General features: G+C 38.2%; 1 protein-coding gene across 10 annotated transcripts in view; it reads left to right on the forward strand.

Annotated features, from left to right (window-relative positions):
- tcf12 (transcription factor 12) overlaps positions 1–15,850 on the forward strand; it is a 342,285-nt gene that overhangs the window by 279,290 nt on the left and 47,145 nt on the right. For 8 of the 10 annotated variants that reach the window (XM_072565001.1, XM_072565003.1, XM_072565000.1 and 5 more), the window contains 3 exons: positions 2,159–2,229; positions 9,869–9,940; positions 13,658–13,864. In XM_072565001.1, coding sequence (XP_072421102.1) covers positions 2,159–2,229; positions 9,869–9,940; positions 13,658–13,864 — 350 coding nt within the window. The remainder of the gene's footprint in view (positions 1–2,158; positions 2,230–9,868; positions 9,941–13,657; positions 13,865–15,850) is intronic. The other 2 variants (XM_072565002.1, XM_072565009.1) reach the window with 1 other exon arrangement.

The raw sequence follows: 15,850 nt of genomic DNA on the forward strand, positions 1-15,850 counted from the left end.
CCTATCTGCGCAGGGACTGTCATCTGTCGTTAAGTCTAGCTTCCTTCTGGAATGAGAGGTCAGAGTTTTAAGATAAAGGATAGCAGATTTAAAGCTGAAATCAGAAATTACTTCTCTCAAATAATTGAGAATCTGTGGAATTTGCCACGTCACCGTGCAGTGGTTGCTGGGACTTTGAGTAAATGCAAAGGAGGAGATTGACAGGTTTTAATTAGTTGTGGTTTGAAGGGTTATGGAGAGCAGAAAAGTGGAGTGAATCCCAAATAAAATCAACTGTGATCGTACCAAATGGCGAAGCAGGCTCAAGGGGTTGAGTTGCCTATTCCTGTTTCTAGATCTTAGGTTCTTACTCCTCTATTCCTGTTTTTATTTTCAGTGGAACTGAATTTTCATTCCACAAGTGCACTTCTCTTCTTAACGGAGCTCTTTGTTTCATAAATCCTCATTTGAGAGGGAACCCTTCTGACTTGATTAAGGGCTTGACTTCAACATTTGTAACAACTGATGCTAAAGCATGAAAATATTTGGAATCCTTGAGGCTCAGATTATCTCTGTCTGAGACTTGGACTTAATCCCTCCCAATATTTTAATTACCTGTACAAGATGTGTCCTACAAATGTGCATACTCAGCTTTCTGAGCAAACCATACAAATACAATGAACAGCTTGATCTGGTGTCAGTTGGGGTAATATTGAAAATTTATGCCATTGAAGGAATGATTTGAGTGCCATTTTAAAAGTCTGTTTATTGTAGTATAAGAAATGCAAAACTTGCGCCCACGCCTCCCCCCTCACTTCTCTCTACGGCCCCCAAGGGATCCTTCCATATCTGTCACAAATTCACTTGCACCTCCACACACATCATTTACTGCATCCGCTGCTCATGATGTGGCCTCTCTCTACATTGGAGAGACAGGCCGCCTACTTGCGAAATGTTTCAGAGAACACCTCTGGGACACCCCCACCAACCAACCCAACCACCCGTGGCTGAACACTTTAACTCCCCCTCCCACTCCGCCAAGGACATGCAGGTCTTTGGCCTCCTCCATCGCCAGACCATGGCAACACGACGCCTGGAGGAAGAGCACCTCATCTCCGCCTAGGGACCCTCCAACCACAAGGGATGAATGCAGATTTCTCCAGCTTTCTCATTTCCCACCCCCCCCCCCCCCCCCCCCCCCACCTTATCTGAGTCCCAACCCTTGGACTCAGCACCGCCTTCTTGACCTGCAATCTTCTTCCCGACCTCTCCGCCCTCACCTCCTCTTCAGCCTATCACCCTCATCTTAACCTCCTTCCACCTATCGCATTTCCAACGCCCCTCCCCCAAGTCCCTCTTCCCTACCTTTTACCTTAGCCTGCTTGGCACACCTTCCTCATTCCTGAAGAAAGGCTTATGCCCGAAACATCGATTCTTCTGCTCCTTAGATGCTGCCTGACCTGCTGCGCTTTTCCAGCAACACATTTTTCAGCTCTGTATCTGAATAGCTAACAGTACTCTTCAGGCTTATGCCAATATTCACGACAGCCTGCTATTCCAAAGGAAGTTCAGATTTTGAACATGGAATCTAACTTGGAACAGTTTGCTTCTGCTACTGTAACTTGTCAGTGATTTTTTTTGTTGTGTTTTGTAGAAAACAAATCTGAGTATGGTACAAAATATCGATACTTTTCCAATAGAACCTTTTAATGGTAGCAATTCATGTTTGCCAGTATCTGGATATGGAGCGTGCTCCGAATGGAATTATTCAAGATTCTAACTGGTAGAACCCCAAACAATGTATCTGTTTAGATGCATTTTTAAATAATCAGTTTTTACGGCGGTGTTGCTCAGGTAATTTGGATTTGTATACATCTATGTTTATTGATGAGCAACAGTGGTCCAGTCTAACCATCTGTTATACATTTCAGATATTTAAGTGAAATGTCATGCTTTTTAGGGATTTGTGTTTTCATAATTGTTCAAAGATTTCAAAATGATAGGCTTAACGTATCTGAATAATTGGCTTGTTCTTTGGAAACACATGAGCCTTGATTGTTTGAACATTTGCCAAACAGAAGCACATTATCCCCAGTTGTGTGTTGAAAATTTTTAAGCTTTTTAATTCACTCAGCTGAATATTAAGTTAATGGCTTCCTTTGGGTCTGTCTTTGTACAGGTGCTAACCAGTGGTCGAGACCAGGAGGGACTCCATCATCTCCTAGCTATGAAAACTCCCTTCACTCACTGGTGAGGCAGACCAGAACTTCTGCTGTCTTTCTGCTGTATTATGATTTTAATTTGGAAAGTTATCCATCTGATAAAAAGCTATGCTGTTTGGGGAAAAAAATGTCATATTGTTTTTAGCAGTTTCCATAAGAACATTTGATTTAAAGAAAATGAAGAATAGAGGAAATGAAGACTATATTTCTGTTCTTTATTTGTCAATTTACTCTTCAGACTTGCATAGCGTATTTGCTGTTCTCTATTTTAAAGACGGTAGAGTTGGTACTGATCTGTTAAGTCAGTGGACAGGTAGTTAAAGCAGTTAAGAAGACATGAGGTGCTTCCCTTTATTAACCAAAGCATAAGATTTAAGAGCAAGGAAGTCATGCTGGGTCTGTATAAAATGTTTGTTTGACCAGCTAGTTTGTGTATGGCTCTAGAATCCAGTTATAGATGAGATATGATTGGAGAGAGTACAGAGGATATTTACTAGGATGTTGCCTGGGCTAGTGAGTCTTAGTAATGAGGAGAGATTAGATAGACTGGTTGTTTTCCTTGGAGCAGAGGAGATTGAGAGTGCTATGACTGAGATGCATAATGTTACGAGGGGAATAGATAGGGTATACAGGAATTAATTTTTTCCCTTTGTAGAAGGGTCAATGATCAGGGACATAGACTTAAGGAAAGGGCAGGAAGTTTAGAGGGTATGAGAGGAAAAATGTTTTCATTTCGAGGGCGCAGGCAATCTGGAACTCACTGCCTGTAAGGGTGGTAGAGGCAGAAATACACGTAACATTTAAGAAGCATGAAAACATATACTTGCGATGTCACAGTGTACAAGGCTATATAGGCCAGGTGATCAAAAATGAGAGGAGACTAGTTAGGTGGTAGTTTTTGACTGGACCAGATTTGTTGTAGACCTCTATGTCTCTATATCCCTTTTTGATTTATTTTCTTCAAATGTCTATCGAAGTTTGTTTTGAAATTATTGAGCATCTTGCTACCACAACATTTGTAAACAGTGAACTCTAGATCAATGCTACTTATGTGAAAAGAACGGATCATACTGACATTGCTCCTGTATTTCTTGCCCAAAGCCTTCAATCTATATCTGCTCATCCTTGTGACATTAAGTTAATGGGAGAGTTTTTTTTATTAACTTGGACTAAACCTACCATAATCTTGTGCACTTTGTGATCTCTTCTCAACCTCTTTTGCTTCAAGGGGTACAAAGTAGCTGCTTCAGTATAATTCTACAACCAGAATCCCTCATGCTGGAACAATTCTGATAACCATCTCTGCAAACCCTTAAAGATCTTCACAGCCCTCTTGAAATGTGGTGACTAGAACTGGGCAGTGCTCATGTTGTGGCAAAACAAAAGCTTTATAAAAGTTCAGAATAACTTTCCTTTTGAACTCAATACCTTTATTTATGAAGTGCTAAATCTCACGTGCTTTCTGATTGCTCTCAATGTTTCCTTCCAAATTCAGATATTTTTCAAAGGAATCCCCAAGGTCCTTAAGTATGTTCTGTTCTTCCCTCTCCCTTCTCCCAAGATGCATCACCTCTCACTTCCCTGTATTAAATTGCATTGCCATTCTGATAGATCCCATTTTCACTGTTGGTATACCTAGAAGTGTAGTATCTTTAGTAAATTTCGAAATTTTACTCTTGTTCAAATCACTGTGTATCAAAAAACATAGAGATCCCAGTACTGACCCTTGGAATACTATTGTCTATCAGATTCCAGTTTGAAAGCAACAACTATTTACTGTAATTTATTGTTTTGTCTTTAAACCATTTTCTTTAATCGTTTCTGGTAATGACCCTTCTATTTCATAACATTCAGTTTTATTAACCAACCATTAATGTAACATTTTGTAAAATGCTTTATTAATATTCATATAGACAACATCCACTGCACTCCCTCCACAACCTTCTGTTATTTAAAAAATTTTGTTAGATTAGATAACACAATCTGCTTTTACAAAACCATACCACCTCTTAATTAATTCAGACCTCTTGATGTACTTATTAGTTATTTACTTGATTATTGTTCCTGAAACCTAATTTAATACTGATGTTAAACTGAATGACCTGTAGTTACGAGGAATGTTTTTGCACCCTTCTTGAATGAGAGTGTAGGAATGTTCTTGCACCCTTTGTTGAATGAGAGAGTAGGAATGTTCTTGATGTACCTGTTAATTATTTACTTGACTATTGTTCTTGAAACCTAATTTAATGCTGATGTTAAACTGAATGACCTGTAGTTACCAGGAATGTTTTTGCACCCTTCTTGAATGAGAGTGTAGGAATGTTCTTGCACCCTTTGTTGAATGTGAGAGTAGGAATGTTCTTGCACCCTTTGTTGAATGACAAACAAAAGAATAGGAACAAGACCAGGCTGTTTGGCTCCTCAAACATGCTCCAGCATTCACGAGAATCATAGCTGATCCAACATTGCTCATGTGCTTTCCTGCACTTTCTCTGTAACTCTTGACTCCCTTACTGATCAAGAATCAATCCATCTCAGCCTTAAAAGTACACAAGGACTGTGTCCTCTTAACTGTCAGTGGCAAGGAGTTCCAAAGATTCTCGACCCTCTAAGAGAAAGAAATTCCTCCTTGTCCCAGTCTCGCCTCTCATTACCCCAATAAGTGGAGTCCCAACCTGTTTAGCCTTTTCTCATAAGACCATCCCTCCATACAGGGGTCATGATTTGTCAATCACCTGATGAAGGAGCGGCGCTCTGAAAGCTATTGTGCTTCCAATTAAACCTGTTGGACTATCACCTGGTGTTGTGTGATTTTTAACTTCATACAGGGGATCATCTTCGAAACCTTCTCTGAAGTGCCTCCAATGAAATTATATCTTTCCTTAAGTAAGGGGATCAAAACTACTGATGTGGTCTCACCAGCACCTTGCACAGTTGCAGTAAGACGTCTCCAACCCTTTTGAAATAAAGGCCAACATTCAACTAATCTTCCTGATTACCACCTGCACCTGTGTGCTAGTTTTCTGTGTTTTGTGTACCCCCAAGTTCCTTTGTGTTCTAATTTCCTGCAGTTTCTCTCCACTTATATAGTTGTTCTTTTGTTCTCCCTTCCAAAATGAGCAAGTTCACATTATACTCCATATGCCAACATTTTGCTTTCTTAACCTATCTCAATATCTCTGTAAACTCTTTGTATCCATCCCATAGCCTCCCTTTCCGCCAATTTTAATGTAGTTTGCAAATTTAGCTACAGTACATTTCTTCCTCCAAGTGATTAATGTATATCGTAAACAATTGCGGTCCCACTCTGATTAGTGTGTAACTCCAACCTGAAAAAGAATTCCTTGCTCTCACTCACTATATCCTACCCATGAGCCAGTTCTCTTTCATGGTCAATGTATTATCTCCAGCGCTGTGGCCTTTTATCTTACGACTTAACATTTTGTGAGGTACCTTTTGAGATATTTGGTTAACAGTAGATGTTAACCTTCCCCTCTCTTTTGAAAAAAAATACATGTGCACTTTAACTTTCATGTAAACAATAATTTGATGCTGAGTATTTTATGTTATCTATGTTTCAGATTGAAAACTGGTTCTTTTTTTTAACATGCTTTCACTAAAAATGACAAAAGGAAATTCTGGAATCTTAAATATTTCCTCGGTAAAAATAACTGCATACTTTTTTGATATATAATTTGAATTTTTACTTTAAATGATCACTTTTAAAACAAGTTGCTAAAATGTTTGCTTCTGTCAGAACTCCAGCAGTCTTGAATTAGTTCAGGAGCAAACCTTCTGGCTGATTCTCAGTTGGGCAATTTTGTTTCAAATGATCCTCCTTATAACAATTATTTCAGTTTTCCAGTTGTTTAGCTATTTTTACATATTGCTCGATCCCTGTGTTTTTTTGATGCAACTTGCTTCTTTAATTGTTGCATCTTCTGATAAAGTTGCCCAATTTATCCTATTTTAACTTTGAAATTTTCAAGACCACATTGAGGTAGATAAGCAACAGATTTACAAATGAGTTAGGAGTAGGAGTGGGCCGCTAAGCCCTTGAGCTTGCTTTGCTATTGAGTATATTCATGGCTAATCAGATTGTAGCCATGATTGACGTTCTCACCTAGGCTAGGTCCCATCTACATAATCACACCTGTAAACAGAATAGAGCATGAGATTATGGGACCTTAAGCCATCCTGGTTTTACCCCCAGGTGTGGCCATTGCACTCATAGCCTTAAGTCCAAGGGGCACAGACATGAACACTTCTGACAAACAAATGGTCTAGCTATCTGTTGACAGATCTGGCCAGGCCACATGAATCATCGTCACTCTCCTCTGATCATCTTGGAGAGTAAAGGTAACCTTGGCTTCTCTTTTCATAATCAGTAGTCTACCAAAACCCTTCACCACCTTCAATTTCAATAAGTATCTGACCAAGTCAAAGATTTTAACATGTATTTAACTGTTTCTGTTGATCAGCATGTCAAATCCAAGACATTATATTTCCTCATCCTGTATGTTTTTATACAGTACATCATGTTGGTATGACTTTTATGTTTGAGCATGTTCATTTCAGTTGATGTTGGGAAAGAAAAGCAGTATGTGAAACTATCTAGAGGAATCCATCTTTGATTACTGGCAATCTGCCCATGCTCGGTACCTGTACCAGAAAATAACTCAAGTTTTTTGAAATGTTGCAACAAGTCGTACTGATGAAACTCATTACCTTTGAGGTCATATGGTAGTCCACAAGTTGAGTTTTGCGTGTTGTGTGAAGACACCTTTTATCAAAGCTTTTCATCTTGTATTCATCAGAATACTTTGCAACAATGCCAGTTCAAGAGGAAAATTAACATTTATACTGCATAAAAAGAGAGTGCTGATTGGTAGACCATGCACTCTGATTGGCAGAGAGTCAAACTTACCTAAATCTTTAAAAAACATGAGATACTAGGATTTCAATCAGTGTAAATTGTTCTTTTCAGGGCATCAGAAGTATTGCAAGAATAAAAGGAAATTTTCATGAAGATTCTCATCCTGCACTCAGGAAATTTTCTAAGAATAGAAATTCAAGTCAACCCACCAGGTTTAAAATTTAAATGAAGCCTAGCTGTTAACTGTCAAAGGCACTAATAAGAGTGCATTCTCCATGGAAATACCTCTATTAATCAGACTCCACTTGCCAACCAATCAACATGCTGTTCATGCAGTAAAAATGTTGGCTCTCCCCTTGGAATTTCTATTCTTGTGACGTGTCCTGATGAATGCAACATGAAAAACTTCCAACAAAATGTATCTTTTCAATAATACCTTTGGTTTTAAAAAAGAGCACTTTAATCTGATTAAAATTACAGTTTGCTATTTTTGGGTGCTCTTTGCAAATGTGGCATACTAACAACTTGCACTTATATAGTAGCTTTAATGCTGAGAATAAAACCTTGAGTTGCTCAAAAAAAAGACCCTTAAGCCAGTGAAAGAACTCCAGGTTGGATGACCAGACATATTGTTGATGAGATAAATTAAGTAAAGACTTGAAGAAAGAGACTTGACCAGTGCGTCAGATTATTCTTTAGTCGCAAACCCACAAAATTCAAAAGGGACTTGACTTTGTCTTTAGTTTTTTTACGTGACTGTGATCATCCCAATAAATGAATTTGGCATAAAAGTCAACAAGTAGGAAAATGCAACCCCACTTACAAATTCCGTGGTATAATTCAACGATATGAAGAACTGAACAATGATCAAATCAGAAATCTGGGGTTGTTAACATTAACAGTTCTTTCAGTTCAGTGATAGGACACTGCTTCTGTTTTTCATAAGAGGTTTTATAACTATGTGTTCTTCTCTCCTCTTGAAAGAATTTTCAATGCATCAATTTTACTCCTCTTCATGTGTGGCTTGGATGCCCATTTTGACTTATGCAAGTTTTTTGTCATGTAGAGGCAGATGAGGTGCAATTATCATCAAATATTTTTCCCTCGGTCAGTAGGGAATGTGATTCAAGTTTAACATTTTTCCAAGACATTTCCCATTCACCATTCACATACACTTATCTGGGAACGGGTCAGGACAAGATGATAAAGCTATGAATCCATATGAGAAACCCGGCTTCATAAGTAGGGAGATTGAGTACAAAAGCATAGAAGTTGGACTGGACCACAATATCACCAGTTAGGCCTTAACTAGAATATTGTGTCCAATTCTGGGCATCAAACAAAGCAAGTATGTCAAGACATTTGAGTTGTAGGAAGATGATTACTCGAACCGTATCATGGAAGAAGGATCAAAGTTGTGCAGAGAGACTGACAACCTGATTCTGTTCTGATTCATGTTCACAAACCTGGAACATCAACTCTGATATTCTATCTAGAAGTGCTTCTAGAACTGTAGACTGGTTTGAGCATTTTGCTTTATTATTGAAGAGCAACAAAGGTTAGAGGGGATCTGATAGAGGTGTAGATGGCAATGAGGGGGTTTAGGTTGGGTAAGTAAGATGGCACTTTTTCCATTAATAGAGGGGTTAATAACCAGGAGGTATAGAGTTAAGAGTTAGAAGGCAAGAGGAGAGTTGAGCAGTTTTTCTCACCCAGAGGATGATGAGAGTTTGGAACTCGATATCTGGGGGTTGTTGAATGAGAACCCTTCATGACTTTTGTGCAGTGTTTAGATATTCACTTGTGTTGACAAAGCCTCCAGGGCAACAGGCCAAGAACTGAAAAATGTTATTAGTGTAGTTAGATCTTTGTTGACAGGCAGGGACCCAGGGTTAGATGACCTCCTGTTAACATCTATAGGTCTAAAGAAAGAAGAATGCTAAAAGGCATAATTGTACAGACACTGAACAAAACAACAGAAATGATTGGAAAAACTCAACAAGTTGAGCAGCATCCATGGAGAAACAATTTCATGTTTGATCAGTGACTTTTCATCAGAGCTGTTTTGACAAAAGGCCATCAAGTTGAAATATTAAGAATATTACATCATTCAACTTATTTATTATTCAGCATTCCTACCAAGCCTGGTCTTGATTTCTGGATTGATACCATTTGGGGAATTTTTCCTGATTTAATTTTTTCTAGATATATTTGCTGATACATTCCCTGTCACAGCCTTTTGTACAGTGAACCTGGTGAAGTTCATCTGCTCAGTGATGGTATATGACACAAACATCTGAAAAGCAAACTGCACCTAGTTGATCATCAGAAAATATTATTTGTGTTCTGAGTTTGACATTTAGAAGACTGACTGTGAGTAGATGGGCTTATAAGCACAATGCTTGTGAAAACTCCCTTACTTTTTGCCAGGGCATTGGGTATAATCAGAGCTTTTCCATATGGAAGCAGAAAAATTTATAGTTATTTATTTCAGAAGTGCTAGTTATAAAGAGGCATTTGTAAAGGTGTGTGACCAAATTGCTTCCTCACTTTCAACAGGAGGATAAAGTGAGGTACAGAATTGGAAAATAATCTTTACAAGAATGGGGCAATAAAGATTTTATACATCAGTTGTCTTTGTTTTTAGCAATCGTTGCTGACATTTCTCTTCCATTCCCTAAATACAATTATGTCATTTTAATATGAATTCATTTAGCTTGTTGGATTTGCTTAGCTTTTGAAGTGTTTATATTAATGCTTTTTGCTTCTTGTTGTGTCTTGGCTTTACCAGAAAAACCGGGTTGAACAGCAGCTTCATGAGCATTTGCAAGATGCAATGTCTTTCTTAAAGGATGTCTGTGAGGTACTACTTCTCTTTCGACAGTGCATTTCCATTCATGGTTTACTGCTGTAGACCTTTAGACCATCTGCATGAATTACAACAATATCCCGAGCAGTGTGTTTATCCTTGCTTAAATCCATCCTGTTTTTATCATTTTATTTTTTAAAAATTCACTCACGGGATGTGTGCATTGTTGGCAAGGCTTGCATCTATTGCCCATCCCTCATTTCCCTTCTTGAATAGCTGAAGTCAGTGTGGTGAACATCCTCACACATTGCTGATTTGTAGGCAATTCCAGCCTCATGGCCCAGTGACAACAGAGGAATGGTTATACATTTTAAGACAGGTTGGTGTGTGACTTGGCACTGGAACTTGAAAGTGGTGTTCCTGTACATTCTATCTTTGGCCTTCTAAGTGGTAGAGCTTGCTGGTTTGGAAGATACTGCCAAAGAAAAGTTTCTGCAGTGCACATTATAGATGGACATGCACTGGTATCCCGGTGGTGGGTAGAATGAATGTTTAAGGTGGTAATTGTGGTGTCAGCCAAATGGCTGTTTTGTCATCGATAAGACCATAAGAAACAGGAACAGAAGTGGGCCTTTCAGTCCCTTGAGCTTCTCCGCCATTCTGTAGGATTGTGACTGATCTGACATTGCTAATGTCCACTTTCCTGCTCTTTCCCTATAATCTAGAATCTACCAAATGAAATTTCTTGAAACTCTGTTCATCTAAGCAATTGAGGCTATTCCATGAAACTACTTACTTGCAGCTTGTAGATGTAGATAAAGCTTTTGGCAATCAGGATATGGGCCACTTGCCACAAAGTACCCAGTCTCTGACTTGCTTTTGTCACCATAATATCTGTGTCTGAAATCAATGCTGACTGTTAAGATTTAATGACATTGCTGAATGTCTGGTGTTGAGGTTATTCCTTTTTGAAGATGGTTATTACTTGACACTCTTGGGTCATAAACATTACTTGCCAATTAGCTGAACCTAAATGTTGTCCAGGTCTTACAGCATGCAAACAAGGATCGCTTCATTATTTGGAGTATTGTACATTGTGAAAAATCCCCTCTTCTGTCTGAACTTTCAATGAAGCATAAGATATTGACGAAGCAGCTTAAGGTGGTTGGGCCTAGAATATTCTCCTGAGGGATCACTAAAACTGAGTGCTGGTCTGAAATTGTTGTCTTCTAGCACCACAACCTTGGAGTTAGGTATGACTTCGGCCAGTGGAATCTTACCTCCTTACTCTGGATTTACTTAAATTCTACAATGACAAATACATTCATTACTCAGTCCAGTGCTGCTTTAATGTCAAGCATAGTTAGTTTCATCTTACCTCTGATATTTGTCTGTCTTGTTTGGACAACAAATGTAGAGAGAGTTAGAGCTGGCTGGTCCTGGTGGCAGTCAAGGTGAATGTCTTGCTGCTTGTCAACACTCCTTCCAGTTTTGCAAAGAATTGAAAGTAGATTGATGGGGTCAAAAGTGGCCAGATTAGATTTATCCTGCTTTTTATGGACAAGACTTCCTGGGCAGTTTTGTATTTTATTGGATAAATGCAGTATTGTAGCTCATTTGTTACAGCTTGGCTAGAGATATCGGTAATTCTGGATCACAAATCTCCGATACTGAATTGGAATGTTGTCAGGGTGCATTGATTTTTCCAGTGCCTTCAGGAGTTTCTTGTATTATGTGGAGTGATAAAATGTTTAGAGGGATATGGGCCAAACGCAGGCCAATGGGACTAGATTAGTTTGGGAAACTGATTATAAAGTTAGACCAAAGGGTCAGTTTCTGTGCTGTAGGACTCCATAATTGGTGAAGGATTTGTTTTTGTGACAGTTCAGACCTCAGTGGGAGGCAAAACTAGTACATAGGTTTAAAAATGATTGTAAATACTTCAGATTGTCAATTAATTGCCCACCACCCCCCGTTCATGTTTGGATGTCACAAGATTGGAGATTAATCTGATCCCTTGATTATGATATTGTTCAGCTTTGACACATCTGCTCATTAGCTTGCACGTAACACTATGTTGTAACTTAGCTAGGTTGACATCACACTCAATAAATATTTATGGTTTATTTGTGGTGCTGTTCCTGACCGACACATTCTTCATTCTGTTACTGCTGACAGTCTAATGCATCTCTTGGATGCCCAGATCTGGGTGTTAGATTTGTTCTGAATCCATCTCATTTCAGAGAGTTGCATGGTAGAGGGTTCTCTCGGGATGAAGATGGAACTATGCCTGTGCGGTGATCACTGACTCTTGGCAGGAAGATTGATGAGGAAAAGGTCATGGAGGTTTTTCTCCTTGTGTCTGTTCTTGCTGTCTGACGCAGGTCCACTCTGACAGCTTGGTACTTCAGGATTTAACCAGTTTGGCTTGTAAAGTTGCTACTCTCAGATTTTGGGATGGATAGACTTTAAGACCATTTGGAACAGGAGTAGGCTGTTGGGTCCCTCCTCAAACCAGCTCTGCCATTCATTAGGATCATGGCTGATCTGACATTCCTTATGTCCATTTGACTGCAATTTCTCCATAACGCTTGTTTCCCCTGTTGATCAAGATCAATCTCAGCCTTAAATATTTACAAGGATGCTGCCCCTACAGCTGTCTGGTAAGAAGTTCTAAAAACACTCAACTCTTTGAAAGAAGAAATTCCTTCTCATTGGTGTCCCAATATTGAAGATCTGCATCCAGAAGATATTCTGTGCTTTTGCTTTCCAAAATAGCATTGACAACAGCGGAGTATTAATTCACCAGCTGAGAGAAGGTGGTGGGTGATCAGGATTTCTTCAAGCCCAGAATCATTTTTTCAAAATTCCAATGACCACTTGCTCCTAAATGTAAAACCATGTGCCACCTAAATTGGTTAGTCTGTTTTGCTGATGTGGCAGAAATCATGATGGAGGAATCTGGGACATTGGCTGAAACATCAGGTTTTGTGGATATGACTACATCAGATTATTGCTTGATTTGTCTTCAGGTCAGATTTTCCATTTATAGCATAGAGTCCAAATATTTGGAGAGGTTTTTGCAATGTTTGTTGGTCTGAATGTGCCTTTGTCCTATTTGAATCTTGTCCCTACTCCATGTCAGGTAATGGTCTGATTTTATGCTGCCTGTTTTTGCTTCTGGTAGAGGTATGGCACAACTGCGTATTTAGGCCAAACTGAAAGGCATCAGTGAACCAAGGTTTTCAACAAGAATCCAGTGGGTTTTGTGGACACCAGTACTGATTCTAGCTTTTCATTCCAGGTTGATTTAATTAACCGACTTTAAATTCCCCAGCTGCCGTGGTTGGATTTGAACTGTACTCCAGATCATTATTCCAGGCTTCGTGATTACTAGTCCACTAATGTAATCATTGTGATGCCAGACTGAGTGAATTTATAAGTCCCAACAAAAAAAATGTCAAATAACTGAAATAATTATCTTAATGATTCTTTCTTGTGCTGAGAAAATAGCATACTTTCAGATTGCTCGGCCCATAATATATTGTCCCCTTTAATGTATACTTTTTTTAAGTTCCCTTTCTCCAGATATCCGGTTTATAATTTGAAACATATTCCAGATGCCTGTCGCTACAGTTGAGACCGTTTGTTTTTGTTGCTATTTCTTTCCTTTCTTGTCCATGACATGTTTTAATTGACCAGCTTTGAGTTTACCTCATCAGAAGTGTTGCCAAAGCAAATGTTTTCATTCAGAATGTTGTTTCCTAACAGCAAACTCGAATGGAGGACCGTCTAGACCGTTTGGATGATGCCATTCACGTTCTCAGAAACCATGCTGTTGGACCTTCAACAAGTATGTCTGGTGGCCATGGTGACATGCATAGTTTGCTGGGGCCATCACAAAATGGGCCAGTTGGAGGACTGAATTCAAACTATGGAGCATCTGCACTGGTAACATCTAGCCGACAAACATCAATGGTAATTTTTCTTATTATTTGTGTATTACTAAGGGAGAAATTGCTATCAGTCTTCGTGGAAAAAGAATTTTCTGAATGTCCATTTCAAGATTTTTAGTTTTGTAATGTTAAAACTAGAATTCCACATGAAGTTTTTCCTAAGGAAGAAAATTTGTTTGCTTTTTGAAGCTCTTAAAAATGAGTAAAGTGAATAAAACCCTAAAAGTTAGTGCTGCATATGAATGCTATTGTATTATTATTCACCTTGGCTGAAAATTGTACTTTGTGCAGAAGGTTTTGTTTAACTCACAACTAATGCACATTAACTTTTCATTATGTTATCTTCAAATGTACTAATTGATTTTAGGTTTAAAAAAAGTTTTCTGCTTCAGAATATGAGGTAATGAGCTGTCAACATCGGCTACATTGTTGCTGCAGATGTGGTAACTGGGTGTATGTTCATATGCTGTTCCAGATTCAGCTTATTTTTTGAGAGATCATATATTTGTCTTACAGTGGTATATTTGTCTTAGTGTTTTCTTATGTTGTATTTGCAAGTGTGATGTAGAATGGTCTGGCATATTGAAATGTTTACCCTTTACAGCTGACTTGGATGTATTCAGAGCACATCACTGTTGTGAATAAATGTGTCTGAACAGCATATAATCTACACTATTTGATTTCTGTGACCATGTTGCTGCTCAAAAACAAAGCCTTAAACTCCCACGAGTGCATGCTATGCTACATATCCTTGGCAATCATGATAATCTGTAGCTTGCTTAGAACCATCACTTTTCTAAGTAGTACATTTTCATGCGTTGAAGAAAAAAATAAAAGATTTGATTCCATGCAACATACCCTAGCTTAAGGAAGAAAAGTTACTACTCGCGCCAATCTGAATTGTTCAGCTCCTGCATCTCTGGCTTTCCGCTCTTCTCTTCACTTTAAAAGCCTGATTTATAATAAAGTTTCCATTGAAGGATTGGGCTCTGTCCAAGGAATATTATCCACATTTATAGGAAATATGCTGTCTTCATCTGTAAAATGCCACGTTACGGTTTTTAAGTTGAAAGAAAAATTTAATTGCAATTCAGATTGCTTGTTTAGCCAAACTTATTTATTACCAAGAGCTGTGTAGTAAGTGTTAACATAGAGGTATTCATTACACTTGAATATAGTTAATTTGGTGCATTTCCAAACTTCAGCACGATAAACTTTGAATTTAAACAAAGGCCAATCTACCTTAGTTGGAGTTTTGTCTAATTTTTCAGCAAAATCTTCATTTACATCTTTATGAAAATTAAGTTAAATCTACAATGAAGTAAATATTCTTAGATGTCATTATAATTGAGAGAACATAAACCAAATGGAATTTGAGTTTTTTTAATCATTCGAACCCTGCAATTCATTTATTTCTGCAAAATGTTGTTTATTTAGTAAAAAATCAATAGGAGTCAGCATTTAATTTTCAGAGTGATTGCTGATTGTCAGATTTACTGAGAGATAATTTGTGCTTAATTGCCAAAAAAAAGCTTCTTGAGAAATGATCTCTTCTTTTTGCTGTTTTTTGATATTTAGGCTTCTTTGAAGTGCTGTGCTATATAATGAGTTGTCAGTACAGGTGAAGGTTTTGTACGTTTTGCAATAATTACATTAACTGTATATGTCGCTGTTTGGTTTTGATGTGGCATTTGAATTAGACAACTTTGACTCTGTCTTTGTTTCTCTGGATAACTGAAGCTACAGTTATGAATGTGTTCATTATCAGTGACTTCCTGAACTATTTTATTAGCTGTTTCTTAGTTTAAGGCTGGTGCTGTGAGAGATGGCTCACCTGAAATGTAATCAGATTTCTGCTAACATTTCGAGTGATGTTGGATAAACGAGAACGGATTTATGTTTATTATTGGCAATGTTGAATCTTGAAAAGGTAATATCCATTCACTGTAGTAAGATTTTCAAAATTATCAAATTACATTTTAGTTTATATAGTTAATATATATTTCGA

This window comes from Chiloscyllium punctatum, chromosome 48, assembly GCF_047496795.1.
Source record: "Chiloscyllium punctatum isolate Juve2018m chromosome 48, sChiPun1.3, whole genome shotgun sequence".
In the NCBI taxonomy this organism is placed as follows: Eukaryota; Metazoa; Chordata; class Chondrichthyes; order Orectolobiformes; family Hemiscylliidae; genus Chiloscyllium; species Chiloscyllium punctatum.